A 12,387-nucleotide genomic window follows, 5' to 3' on the forward strand; every position below is an offset into this window, starting at 1 on the left:
AAATATATACATTTTTTAAAAATTTCTAAAAATTAAATATTTTTTAAAAATGAAGAATTTAAATATTATAAGTAATAAAATAGTAGAAGAAAGGGTAAGAGAATATTGTAGAAAAATTGAAGAAAATAAATTAAAAAATGTAAAGGCAACAATAAGAATTGATAAAAATAAAATAAATATTAACAATCGAAAAAAATTATATACAGAGAAATTAAGAAATGAAGAAATAGAAAGAAATAATAAGTAAATGTAGACTTAATTTAAAAAAAAAAAAAAAAAGAGATTATTTTATATAAATTCTTTTTTTTTTTTTTTTTTTAATGTATTATAGTATTCTAAAAAAAAAATTAGAAGGAATTAATAGAAGAGAAAAAAAAACAATAGAACAAATTAGACAAATAAGTGTTCAAAAAATGAACACAAATAAAAAGAACTTTTTATTTGAAAATATAAAAAGAGCAAAAATAAAAAAAGAGAATAAAAAAACAAATCATGTGAATGATATATCTGTCAAAAACGTAACAACTGTACGCATTATAATAAGAAAAAATGAAGAGGAAATACCATATAGAAAACAAAATTTGAATATTTTAATTTTTTTTTTTTTTATTATATAGTTAAAAAAAAAAATTGTTTATAAAGGTTATATAGATGATAGCAAAAAGAATTATAAGTTTTATACAGGTTAAAAGAAAAGAAAAAAATTTAGTATTTCTATATATAATATTTATAATTTTCATTAAATGAAAATTTACAATTGTTATTTCAAGGAAAATAGAATAATCTGAAATTTTTATGATATATAAAAAATTCCTTAAGATAAAATATGTTTTTTTCATTTATTACTTTATTTTATTTTTTTTTTTTTATGAAGAAATGAAAGTAGATGAAGGTTCTAATCTTAGTATTCTTTCTTTAAATTTAAAAAATAAAAAAGTAAAGAAGTTATTATATAACAAGGAAAAACATCATGAGTTATTGAATGTATAAAAAAATACAAAAAAAAAAAATAAAAAAAGAGAAGATAAAAAAATATATATTTTTTAAAAATGTAATTTTAGGAATTTTTTGTATAAACATACATACATTTTAAATATTCCTAAGGATATATATGTATAATGAGATACATTTTTTATTTAAAAAACATTTTTTAGAAATTAAACACTTATGAAGAAATCGCAAAGAATACAACTTTAAATGATGAAGAAAGTGTTGATAAAATTCAAAGATTTATTTTAAACAAAAAAAAAAATGAAAAAAAGGAAAATGAGAAACCACTAAGAATTAAACATAGGGTAATGTTAGAAAATATTGAAAAGACTTGTGACTTTTATATAAAAAAATATTTCAATGATGATCTAGAGGATTCAAACTTTACAATGGAAACAAATAAAGTACAAGGCTCCATTGGAAGCCAAAATAATGATTTATTATATTTAAAAAAAAAAAAAAATTCATTTCTTTTAATGAAAAATGAAATATTGTATAAATCAAAAATCAATGAAGCTCAAGCTTTACTTATTTTTCAAAAAATTAAAGAAAAATTAAGAAAAAATCAATTTTTTTTAAAATCAAGTGCAAACTTAGGCTCATTCTGTACTGAAAGTAAATAATATAATAAATTTTTTTTTATTTTCTTGTTAATTTTTTTTTTTTTTAGAATAACTGCAACTTATTTACTATTTATTTTATTATTTTTTTTTTTCAGATAATTCAACGAATTATAAAAAGGATCTAACTGGTTCTAATTTAATACAAAATCATGTAAGTAAAATTAAAAGGGAAGATAAAAAATTGCAGAGAAATGTCTCAAAAAATGAATTAAAAAAAAGGAGTACCCAGACAAGTTATAAGAATAAGACTTCAGAAAAAGAGAAAGAAAATAATTTAGATAAAAGCAATTTTAATGAAGGTAGAGAAAAAGATATAGTAAATGAAGAAAGAGAAGATAAGGATATTAAAAATAAAGTAGAAAACAATTTAGATAAAGAAAATTTAGAAAATGGTAACATAGAAATGAATTTAGAAGAAAATGAAGTACAAAATGAATTAAATAAAGAAACTTCTAAAATAAAATTAAATTATGATACAATGGAAAATAATTTAAATAATGATATATTAGAAATAGACATAGATAAAGATAAAATAGAAATAAAATCAGATAAAAATTCACAAAACGGTAAATTGGAAAATGAATTAGAAAAAAGTAACATTGTAAATAGTATATTAGAAGATGAAAATATGAAGTATGGAAAAATAGAAGATGATGAGATATATGATAATAAAATAGAGGAAAATAAGATAGAAAATGTTATATTAAAGAATAATGAAGTAGAAAATAATGAAGTATATGATAATAAAATAGAGGAAAATAAGATAGAAGATAGTAAAATAGAAGATAATACAGTAGAAAATAATAAAGTAAATGATGATAAAGAAGATAATATAGAGGAATATAATAAAGTAAATGATGATAAATTAGAAGATAGTAAATTAGAAGATAACAAAGTAGAAGATGATAAAGTAGAAGATGATAAATTAGAAGATAGTAAATTAGAAGATAGTAAAGTAAAAGATGACAAAGTAGAATATAGTAAATTAGAAGATGACAAAGTAGAATATAGTAAATTAGAAGATAGTAAAGTAGAAGATGATAAAGTAAGGGAAGATAAAGTGGAAAATGTTGAGGAAATAATTCCAGAAAATGGTTTAGAAAAAAATAATTTAGACAAATATGTTTCAAAAGATAACTAAAAAAATGAAAATGTAAAAAATTAATTAAAGAATTATAAAGGAAGAGAAAATTTATAAATTTGAATAATAATACATATAAGAATAAATAATAGAAAAAAAAAAAAAATAGGAAGACAGTTAATTACCATTTTTTTTTTAAAATAAAATTTTGAATGATATAATTTAAAATGGTTTTAAATAAAATTTATAATTCAAATTATAAAAAAAAAAAAAAATAATTAAAAGAATAAAAAAAGAAAAGAATAAAAAAAAAAAAGTTAAAAAGAGTAAAAAGGGAAAAGAAGATAAAAAGACAAAAAAATATAAGTAAAAATCTGTTTAGAGAATGCTAACTCTATTTTGTGAAGAGTTTTTTTTTTCTTTTTTATTATTTTATTATTTGATTTTTCTTGATATTTCTATTATCACATGTAGTTTTGAAAACAAATTGAATGTTAATATATTTTAGATTAAATTCACTTTTTAGTTTTTTTTTAAAAAATGCTAAATAATTATTTGGTATTTTTTTATATAAGTTTGTGAATATAAGAAAAGTAAGGGGATTAGTTTTAATTTGTTTTATAAATTTAAAGTGACATTTTGTTTTTTTTATCCATGGAATAGGAAATAATTTAAGAAATTGAATAAGAAATATATTTAATATTGAAGTAGATATTGTTATATTATTCATTTTATGAATGAAAATTATTTTATTTAACAATGTATTTATATGGTTAATATTATTACTATTTAGAAATATTACAGGAATATCATTAAATGAGTTTGAAAATGTTTTTAAAAATTCGCTTCTTTTGTTTTCAAAGTCTTTAATAATTAAGTCAATTTTGTTTACGATAAATATAATATTTTTTTTTTCTTTTAATAAGTAAAACATCATTTTCTTATCATCTTTATTTAAACTAATTGAATTGTTTTTTACTTCTTTTATATATATGCATATGTCACTTTTTCTAATATTACTAAATACTCTATTATTTTCATCTGAAAAATTATCTTCATTTTTAAATTTATGTTGCTTTTTTAAACTACATGTATCTAATATCTCTATTTTTTTATTTTTATAATAAACACTTAAATCATCATTAATATATTTTCTTTTTCCGAATAATTCTATAACATCATGTTCATTTACGATATTGTTTTTTAAAATTGATTGAATCAAAGTTGTTTTGCCAGAATTTTTCTCTCCCAATACACATATCTTTATCTCATTATTTGAATCATAATCCATAATATATTTTTTTCTACTTTTAGTTTTATTTGAATTATCATGATCTGATTCTATAATACTATTAATTTCATTTAAGTTATTTTTATTTTCGTTTTCATCAAATTCGAAAGTATCACAGGAATTGTAAAAGTTATTTTTATTTTCTGATTTATTTTGACTATTTATTTTTTCATTTACATGTTTATACTTTTCATTTAAATTTATTAATTCATATGGATTAGCATTTTCATTTCTGTTAATAATATTTTTCAAAATTTGAATTTTTTTGTTTTTTAATTTATCAATTACTTTTCTTTTCTCTTCAAAGTTATTATTTTGTATTTTTTTAAAAAAATATTCATTTAATTCATTAGGGTTAACATTTTCCTCACCATTATATATATTATCTTCACTATTTATTTCTTTTATATCATCACTATTTTTATTAAACAATTCTGAGTTATTTAAACTTTTTTCTTCGTTATTATCGATAATTTCTTTATTTTTTTCGTATAAGTTTTCTTCAGTTATTATTTTTAAATTTTTGTTCAAAATTTTTGCACTAAAATATTCATTGAATAGTTTTATGTTTGATTTATCTTTTTTTTTTAAATCAACAAACTTATAAAAATAATTTCTTGTTTCCTCACTAAGCGAAGGATGAAAAATTCTTATACTTTCATCTATTAAATCATAAATTTCATTATTTTCTTCTAATTTTGTTTCCTTATTTTCTTCTAATTTCGTTTCCTTATTTTCCATATTGATACTACTCATTTGTGGATCTACTTTGTTCTCAATTTTTTGATCATTTTGCTTTATGCCTTTTTTTATGATTTCTATTAAATCATCATTTTTATCATAAGAATCTAAAATGTAAGGATAAAAAATAACATTCTTAAAATTTTCATAAATATCAGGATAATTATATTCTACTTTATCACATCTATTCATATTATTGTTATTAAAAATTATTGTAAAAACATTATTTTGATTTTTATAAATGTCATTAATAATTTTATATGATAATATATCAGATTGCCTTATTTCAAAATGTTTAATACATATTAGTACTAAATTACTATTAGTAATTATGTTAAAGTAACTTTTTATAATGTTATTATTCTCATACTTAAAATCATATTCTTTAAATTTCCATTTTTCAAATTTTTTTATCATTTGTTCATTTATTCCAATAGTATCTATGATTAAACATTTCCTTTTATCTATTTCAAAAAAATTTTTATTATTTTCTAATGAGTAATTTTCAACATCGTTTATAATTGATTTTTTATAACTAACTTTTAAATTATCTAATAAATTATTGTGAAATGATGATTTGCCACTATTTGATGCCCCTGTTATACTTATTTTGTAACAGAAATGTCTTAATGATTTTTCAAAACAATATTTCATAATATAAGTGTAAAAGAAAGAAGGGAAATGACGAAAAAAAAAAAAAATTTCTGTATAAATTTAATATTAAAAATTCTATGTAAGTGAAAAATTGTAGTATTCATCAAAATATAAAATACAAAAAAAAAAAAAAAAGAAAAAAATAAAAAAATTAAAAAAATAAAATAAGAATTTTTTTATATGAAAATTTATAAAGAAAAGTTAATAAAAAAAAAAAATATTCATATTAGAAAAATTAAAATTAATATATATTAAAGATGCAAAAACAAGAAAAGTTAAATATAATATAAAATAAAAAGGAGAATGATAATAAGAGATAAATGTATATTTTTTTTTTCTAAAGAATATAAATACAATAAATATGTTTAATCTTTTAAAAAATTTCCATGATTTTATAAAAGAGATAGAATATTTAAAAATACAAAATGAATCTAAAAGCATAATAAAGCATAATAGTGGATTAAATAAAAATGATATTTCAACAAATATAAATGAAGAAATAATTAAAGAAAATAAGAAGATTAATGAAATAAATGCTAATGATATCAAAGAGATTAAATATAATGAGAACATAGATGAAATCTTACAAAATGAAAATAAAAACGACAATTTCATTTTTCTATTTAGTTCAATTGGTAAAGAATTGTTCATTGATAGTGAAATAATGCAGAAAAATTCTCTGTTGAAAAAGGAGTTAGTAATAAAATTTGAAACCAATTATTATATTATTTTAAATAAAAATAAATATGTTTATTCAGTTGTAATAAGAAATAATAAATTAAGCAAAAATAATAAATTAATTTATGTATATTCCTTATGTGAATATTGTAAACAAAATTATCCTAATAATATAAATTTTTATGTACAATTTAACCTTTTTAAAAAAAAGTTTAGAATACTTAAAATTTCCATTTTAAATTTAAATAATGAAATATGGTGTTTCACTTTTTCGAAAAATAATTTGAAAAATAAGTTAGAAATTTTAAATAATTCAAAATCTTTATGTTTTATCTTATTTTACAATTTATTAATCAAAGAATACAGGATATATGTAAGTGATATTATTAAAAAATTAAAAAAAAAAAAAAAAAGTATTTTCTTTATAGTTGATAATGAAGAAGATAAAGATTCATATGAGTGTAAAAAAGAGGAGGAAAATATATATGAAAATAAAAAATCAGATATTTTAATTTATAGTGAATGCAATTATGATACAGTGTTTTTTAATAAAATTTTTTCTGTTTTTAATTTATTACGAGAAGAAAATGATCCTTTTCTAAAATTTTATAATTTAGAAAATTACACGCGTATTTTTATATATAATTGTGAAAACTTGAATAGAAATAGTTTTATTAACTTTTTAAAGAGTTTTGAAAACTTTCATATTTATTTAATAAACCTAAATACATTATTTGGTATATATTTTAGTGAAACAGAAAAAAATATTTTAAATGTTTTTAAAAAATGCGAGAGAATTTTAAGAAGAGGCAAAAAAAATGTTGCCATTGTTCTTGATGGTATAGACATAATTGCAAAAAAAAACACATCAGAAGAAAAAGAAGAATTGTTAGATGAGAATAATGAAAAATTTGATAATAATAATAATAGTAGGATATTAACTACATTATTATTATGTTTAGATAGTATTGACAATTGTACAGTAAAAAAAAAAATTGTTCATGAGAAAGAGATAAATCAAAGTATAAAAAGTATTAAAGAAGGTAAAAAGAATGAAAAAAAAAAAAATAGAAGAAAAAAAAATTTGGTATCATTTTCAGATGATTGTGATAATATTTCTGATGAATCAAAAAGTTCAATTGTTCATTCTTCTAATAATACAAAAAAAAAGAAAAAATTATCAGAACAAATAACATATGACATTAAAAAATTAGAAAAAATTTACAAAGAAAGATATATTCGATTAGTAAAGAGAAAAACAAAAAATAATATAAGCGTTATAGTATTAAGTGATTTAAATTTAAATTGTTTTGATATTTCTTTGATAAGAGCTGGTAGATTTTTTCATTATATAAAATATTCATAGCATTATCTCAGAAATGTTTGCCTTAATATAAGTTACATTTTTTTTTTTTTTTTTTGAATAATAAATTTTAAATATTAATTTTGTTTTTTTTTATTTTGTTTTTATTTTTTCTTAACACATTAAATTATTTTTGAATTTTATAAATTATTATTATTATTTTATTTTATTTTATCTTATTTTATTATTTTTTTTTGAAATTATTTGATTTGTGAATTATTTTAATATTTCTTTAATTTTTTTTTTTTTTTTCTACTTTAATAATATAAATTACATTACATCTTTTTTCCATTTACTTGAAATTGCTTTTTTTTTTTTTTTTTATATATATATATTTTATATTTTTTTTATGATGCTTTTAGAAGTTTCATGTGTTTATATTTTTCTCTTTATATTATTCTTTATTTAAAAAAATGTATTTTTATTTGTTGTTATTAATTTTTTTTTTATTAAATGTAAGTATACAAAGTAAAAATACTGATTTTTTAAAGTTCAATGCATTTATATACCCAAATAAAAAATATCGTGTTTTAATTAAACATAATAATAATTGTATTTCTAAAAATAAAGCTATCCAAAACATAACACAACGAAATGTTTTTTTAAAAGAGAATATAAAAGTATAATTAATTATTAAAATAATCTTAAATAATTTTTTAATAATTTCTTTTTCTTCTTCTTTTGTAGAATATAGCAAGAAATAAAGATATTTTTAAATTAAAATTATTTTCCTCATCATCACTATCGTCAATTTTTAAGTAACAAAAAAAAAAAAAAAAAAAAAAATTTTATATATATTAAAAATACATAAAAAGAAACAATAAAATATATATGCATACTTACATACATTTTGTTATATAGATTTTTTTTAACAAATAAAAAAAGTATAAAATTAGCTGCTTTACACTTTATAAGGTATAAAAAAAAAATTTTCATATAATCTTTTTTTTTATCTAAAATTTAATTTTATTAATTTTTTTTTTTTAAGAATATATAAATTTATAATTTATATAAGATGCTTATTAGAATGGTTACCTCAAATTAATCCTCATTTAAATCCTTTTGTTTTTATTTTTACTTTTACAAATAATTATGTTCAATTTTTTCATGTAATTATTTAAAAAAAAATGAAATAAAATAAATAATAAATAGTAAATTATATAAAATATATATATAAATATTAATAAATAATAATTGTCTTTTTTTTTTTTTTTTTTTGCATACATATAGAAAATTATTCCTAACGTTTTTGGAATAGATTTGAGTGGGATTTTTTCCTGGATATTTTTAGAAATGATCGAAAATTTTTTATCTTAGAATAAGTTTTTTTGTTTAATAAAATTTATTAATATATTTAAAATAATTTGTCATTCTTGTAAATAACGAATTTAGTATTATAAAGAAATACTGAATATACTTTTAAAATATTAATATTATAAAGATTGCTTTTAAAATATTACTTGTTTTAAATGAAAAAAGATGTTTAGATCAAAGGCACATTTCTTAATGCTGGCTAATTTAAAATATTTAGAATTGCAAAAGTTATTATTAAATAGATTTCAAATATTTAAGAATGAAGAAATAAGAATATTAAAAAAAGAAAATATGAAAATTATTTTATATGAATGGGCTAAGTTTTTAACAGAAGAAAATAAAGATACTAATATAATAAATATCCCAACAAAAGTATTGAAAAATAAAAAAGTTATTGAAATATTAAAAGATGATACTGATTGCAAATGGCTAGTAAATAAAATAAATATTAAAAATAATAATGATGATAACATGAATAAAGTTGAAAATGATGAATTAAAAAAAATCGACAATCTCCATTTTGATGAATATCCTCAATTATTTTATTATGAATACCCACAATTCCCTTATAATTATTATGATAAAAAAAAGATGACTAACTTATACTCTCTTATAAAGTTTCCTTATAATGATATTTTAAATATTTCTAAAAGAATTAAGAACGATGATACGAAAAAGGAAAATGAAATAAAAGAAAAGGAAGAAAAAAGAATAAGTGAATCTATTACTAAAAAGTTAAATGAAAATGAAAATTTGATTAATTATTCTAACAATAATTATATTTATGCACCATCAGAAATGGAAACTTCGAAAGAAAATTATCATTAAAAGAATTTAGAATAACAAATAAAACTAAAAAGTAAAAGGATACATATATGTATACAAAAACATATTTCTTACATGAAATTGTGTAATAATTTAAAATATTTAAAAATAATACACGTTTTTAACTTTTATTCAAAAAATTTAAAAAAATAAGATTAATAAATTTTATATTAAATAAAGAACATAAATTAAAAAACAAATAAAAAAGAAAAATAAAATAAAAAAAGTAGGGCGTTAATTATAAAATATATACATATATATGTAGATAATGATAATCACGAGATTTTTTTTATTAAAATTAAAATCATATAAAGTATTTAAAAGCTATATTTTTTATTAATTTTTCTTTTTTTTTTTTAGGTTAAACAAATTTTTAAAAAATAATTTATATTTACGAAAATATAATAATGAGTTTCCTATTATATTTTTTAGTTTTTCTGTTTTTGTGTTACTTGCTTCTTTTTCTCTTTTTTTTTGTTTTATGAAATAGCTTATATATTTTAAAGCCCTAAAAAAAGGAATAAAATAAATATAATATTGGGAAAGAGCTCACTGCAATTATAATATTTATATTTATGTATATATATGTATTACACTATTTTATTACCTATCGTTTTTTTTATTTTTTTCATAATAAATAGATAAAGGTAATAAGTTTCTCAAATCTCCTTTTTTTAATCCCATTTTATAATAAGAAATAGATAATTTTTCATTATTTTGTTTTTTATATATTTCACCAATTTCATATAATACTTTATAATTACCTTGTTTGTATAATAAATTTAAAATTTGCATAATTTTATCTAATTTTATATATTTATCTAATTTATTTTTTTTATAAATATAAATTAAGTTATTCTGAGCGACCTCATAACCCTCATATGCGGCTAGCGCATAAGTATAAAAAGCATTCAAGTAATCTTTTTCTAAATAATAATTCATACCTGTTATATATATAAAAAAAAAAAAAAATCATAGTAACATAAAAATATGTTTTAATAATACAAATATATATATATATTTTATATTTTTAAATAACCTTGTCTTATTTTATTTATCCAAAGAGTGCTTTCGGCAATAAATTTATAAGAAAGTGTTGCATTTAAACACGACTGTTTAACTCCTTTTCCAATATCATACAATTGAGCTTCTCGGAAATATGCTTGTATATACCCCAAATCAGCTGAATGCTCATATAATTTAAACACAATTTTATAAATGGAATCTGAGATATAACGTTTCTGAATTGATATATCCAAAATAATTTCAGCTAGAAAAAAAAATGCTTCTCCATAGTCATGATTTGCTGCTTCAATTAGATATTTTAAGGATAAATTTAAGTTTTTATAATCATCAATGAAATAATAAATATATCCTAAATAACATTTAGATTCTACATCTCCTGCTTCTGCTGCCTACAAAAAAAAAAAGAAAAAAAGAAAAAAAGAAAAAAAGAAATGTATGTCTATTTAAAAGGCTATATATAAAATTATAAACTATTTTTTTTACTTTTGAAAAATTTTCTATGCTTTTTTTTATGTCTCTTTCAGTTCCATTTCCATATAAATATATAATACCTAGTTCTTTAAGAGCTAGTATATTATTTTTTTTTGATGCTTCATTAATATATTGGAATGCTTTTTTATAATTTTTTTCTTCTTTATATTTTTTCCCTAAGTCATACATAGCCATTACATCTCCTCCTTTAATTTGTTCATTTAAAAATTCTAAAATTTCTTCTTCATTATTTTGCAAATTGTTTATTTCATTATGAATATTTAAATTTTCAACACTCAAAATATCTAATTCTGATAAGGGAATATTTATATAATCGGAATTCATGACATTTTCAGCGACTGTTTTATAATAATTTTTTGCTTTATTACAATTTTGCTTTACATTTATTCCATATAAGTATTTATATGCTAAACTTAAAATTGATGGTGTATAATTTAACAAAGATGCAATGATTTCGTATTCAATAGATTTTTTTATGTAACTTAAATTATTTTGGGAATTATTCATTTTATTTTTTGATTCTTTTTTGCTATCATTTCTTTTTCTTATTTCGTGGAAATCAAAAAAATAAATAAAACTTAAAAAGTGTAAGGCTGCTGCATTTTTCATTTTTGCTGATTTATTTAAATAATATAAGCTTAAACTTAAATTTCTTTTGTAATAAAAAAAATGATTCTTATATCCTATAAAAAATATTTTTCCCAATTCATAAAAAGAGGAAGATGCTATATCATCTTCAACGTGTGTTAATTCTTTAAAAATTTTTATGCTTTTTTTAATATTTTTCTTTACATTTTTTGAACCGTTTTTTAATTCAACAGCTAACTTAAATAACTTTTTTCTATTATTTCCATTATTATTATTTTCATTATTATCATCCAAATTATTGTTATAACTGTCTATGTTATTTCTACCACTGTCATTATTACTGTTATTATTAAGTAGATCAAAATAATTTATGTCATAATTATTTGAGCTTTTATTATCATCATATATTTGATTATTATAAGTTATATTATTACTTTCATTTTCATTTTTAAAAAAATTAGTTACAAATTCTAAGTTATTGTTATTATGTTCATGTATTTTGAGTTCTATCTTATCATCCTTATGTATATCATCTTTATTGAACACAAACTTATTTACATCTGGTTTTCTATTAAATAAAAATTTTGTATTATTTGCTATTACATCGTAACAGTATGTTTTATTTATTACGTAAATAAGAAATATTAAAAACAAAGCAAAAATTCGCATGATTCAATAAAATGTTGCTTCAAGAAATTAGTTTGGAAATGTTTACTTTTAA

General features: G+C 17.7%; 6 protein-coding genes across 6 annotated transcripts; 4 read left to right on the forward strand and 2 right to left on the reverse strand.

The window, feature by feature from the left end:
* Positions 1 to 49: 49 nt before the first annotated feature.
* PRELSG_0822100 (conserved Plasmodium protein, unknown function) lies at positions 50 to 2,754 on the forward strand (the record flags this gene model as incomplete). Its single annotated transcript, XM_028676296.1, has 6 exons — positions 50 to 243; positions 332 to 518; positions 618 to 684; positions 875 to 984; positions 1,155 to 1,605; positions 1,709 to 2,754. The coding sequence occupies 6 exons, from the start codon at positions 50 to 52 to the stop codon at positions 2,752 to 2,754; spliced, it is 2,055 nt and encodes a 684-aa protein (XP_028532800.1).
* Positions 2,755 to 3,121: 367 nt separating this feature from the next.
* On the reverse strand, positions 3,122 to 5,380 carry PRELSG_0822200 (GTP-binding protein EngA, putative; the record flags this gene model as incomplete). The annotated part of the gene is made up of 1 exon (XM_028676297.1): positions 3,122 to 5,380. One exon carries the CDS (start codon positions 5,378 to 5,380, stop codon positions 3,122 to 3,124), a length of 2,259 nt encoding a protein of 752 aa, XP_028532801.1.
* A 361-nt stretch (positions 5,381 to 5,741) lies between these two features.
* Positions 5,742 to 7,424, forward strand: PRELSG_0822300 (conserved Plasmodium protein, unknown function; the record flags this gene model as incomplete). Its single annotated transcript, XM_028676298.1, has 1 exon — positions 5,742 to 7,424. One exon carries the CDS (start codon positions 5,742 to 5,744, stop codon positions 7,422 to 7,424), a length of 1,683 nt encoding a protein of 560 aa, XP_028532802.1.
* Positions 7,425 to 7,834: 410 nt separating this feature from the next.
* PRELSG_0822400 (apicoplast conserved ycf19 protein precursor, unknown function) lies at positions 7,835 to 8,738 on the forward strand (the record flags this gene model as incomplete). Its single annotated transcript, XM_028676299.1, has 5 exons — positions 7,835 to 8,041; positions 8,109 to 8,179; positions 8,283 to 8,336; positions 8,410 to 8,530; positions 8,652 to 8,738. 5 exons carry the CDS (start codon positions 7,835 to 7,837, stop codon positions 8,736 to 8,738), a joined length of 540 nt encoding a protein of 179 aa, XP_028532803.1.
* A 162-nt stretch (positions 8,739 to 8,900) lies between these two features.
* On the forward strand, positions 8,901 to 9,563 carry PRELSG_0822500 (conserved Plasmodium protein, unknown function; the record flags this gene model as incomplete). The annotated part of the gene is made up of 1 exon (XM_028676301.1): positions 8,901 to 9,563. One exon carries the CDS (start codon positions 8,901 to 8,903, stop codon positions 9,561 to 9,563), a length of 663 nt encoding a protein of 220 aa, XP_028532804.1.
* Positions 9,564 to 9,896: 333 nt separating this feature from the next.
* Positions 9,897 to 12,335, reverse strand: HRD3 (ubiquitin-protein ligase, putative; the record flags this gene model as incomplete). Its single annotated transcript, XM_028676302.1, has 4 exons — positions 9,897 to 10,068; positions 10,168 to 10,504; positions 10,600 to 10,975; positions 11,070 to 12,335. 4 exons carry the CDS (start codon positions 12,333 to 12,335, stop codon positions 9,897 to 9,899), a joined length of 2,151 nt encoding a protein of 716 aa, XP_028532805.1.
* Between the last annotated feature and the right edge of the window lie 52 nt (positions 12,336 to 12,387).

This window comes from Plasmodium relictum (genome assembly GCF_900005765.1).
Source record: "Plasmodium relictum strain SGS1 genome assembly, chromosome: 8".
NCBI classification, from domain to species: domain Eukaryota; phylum Apicomplexa; class Aconoidasida; order Haemosporida; family Plasmodiidae; genus Plasmodium; species Plasmodium relictum.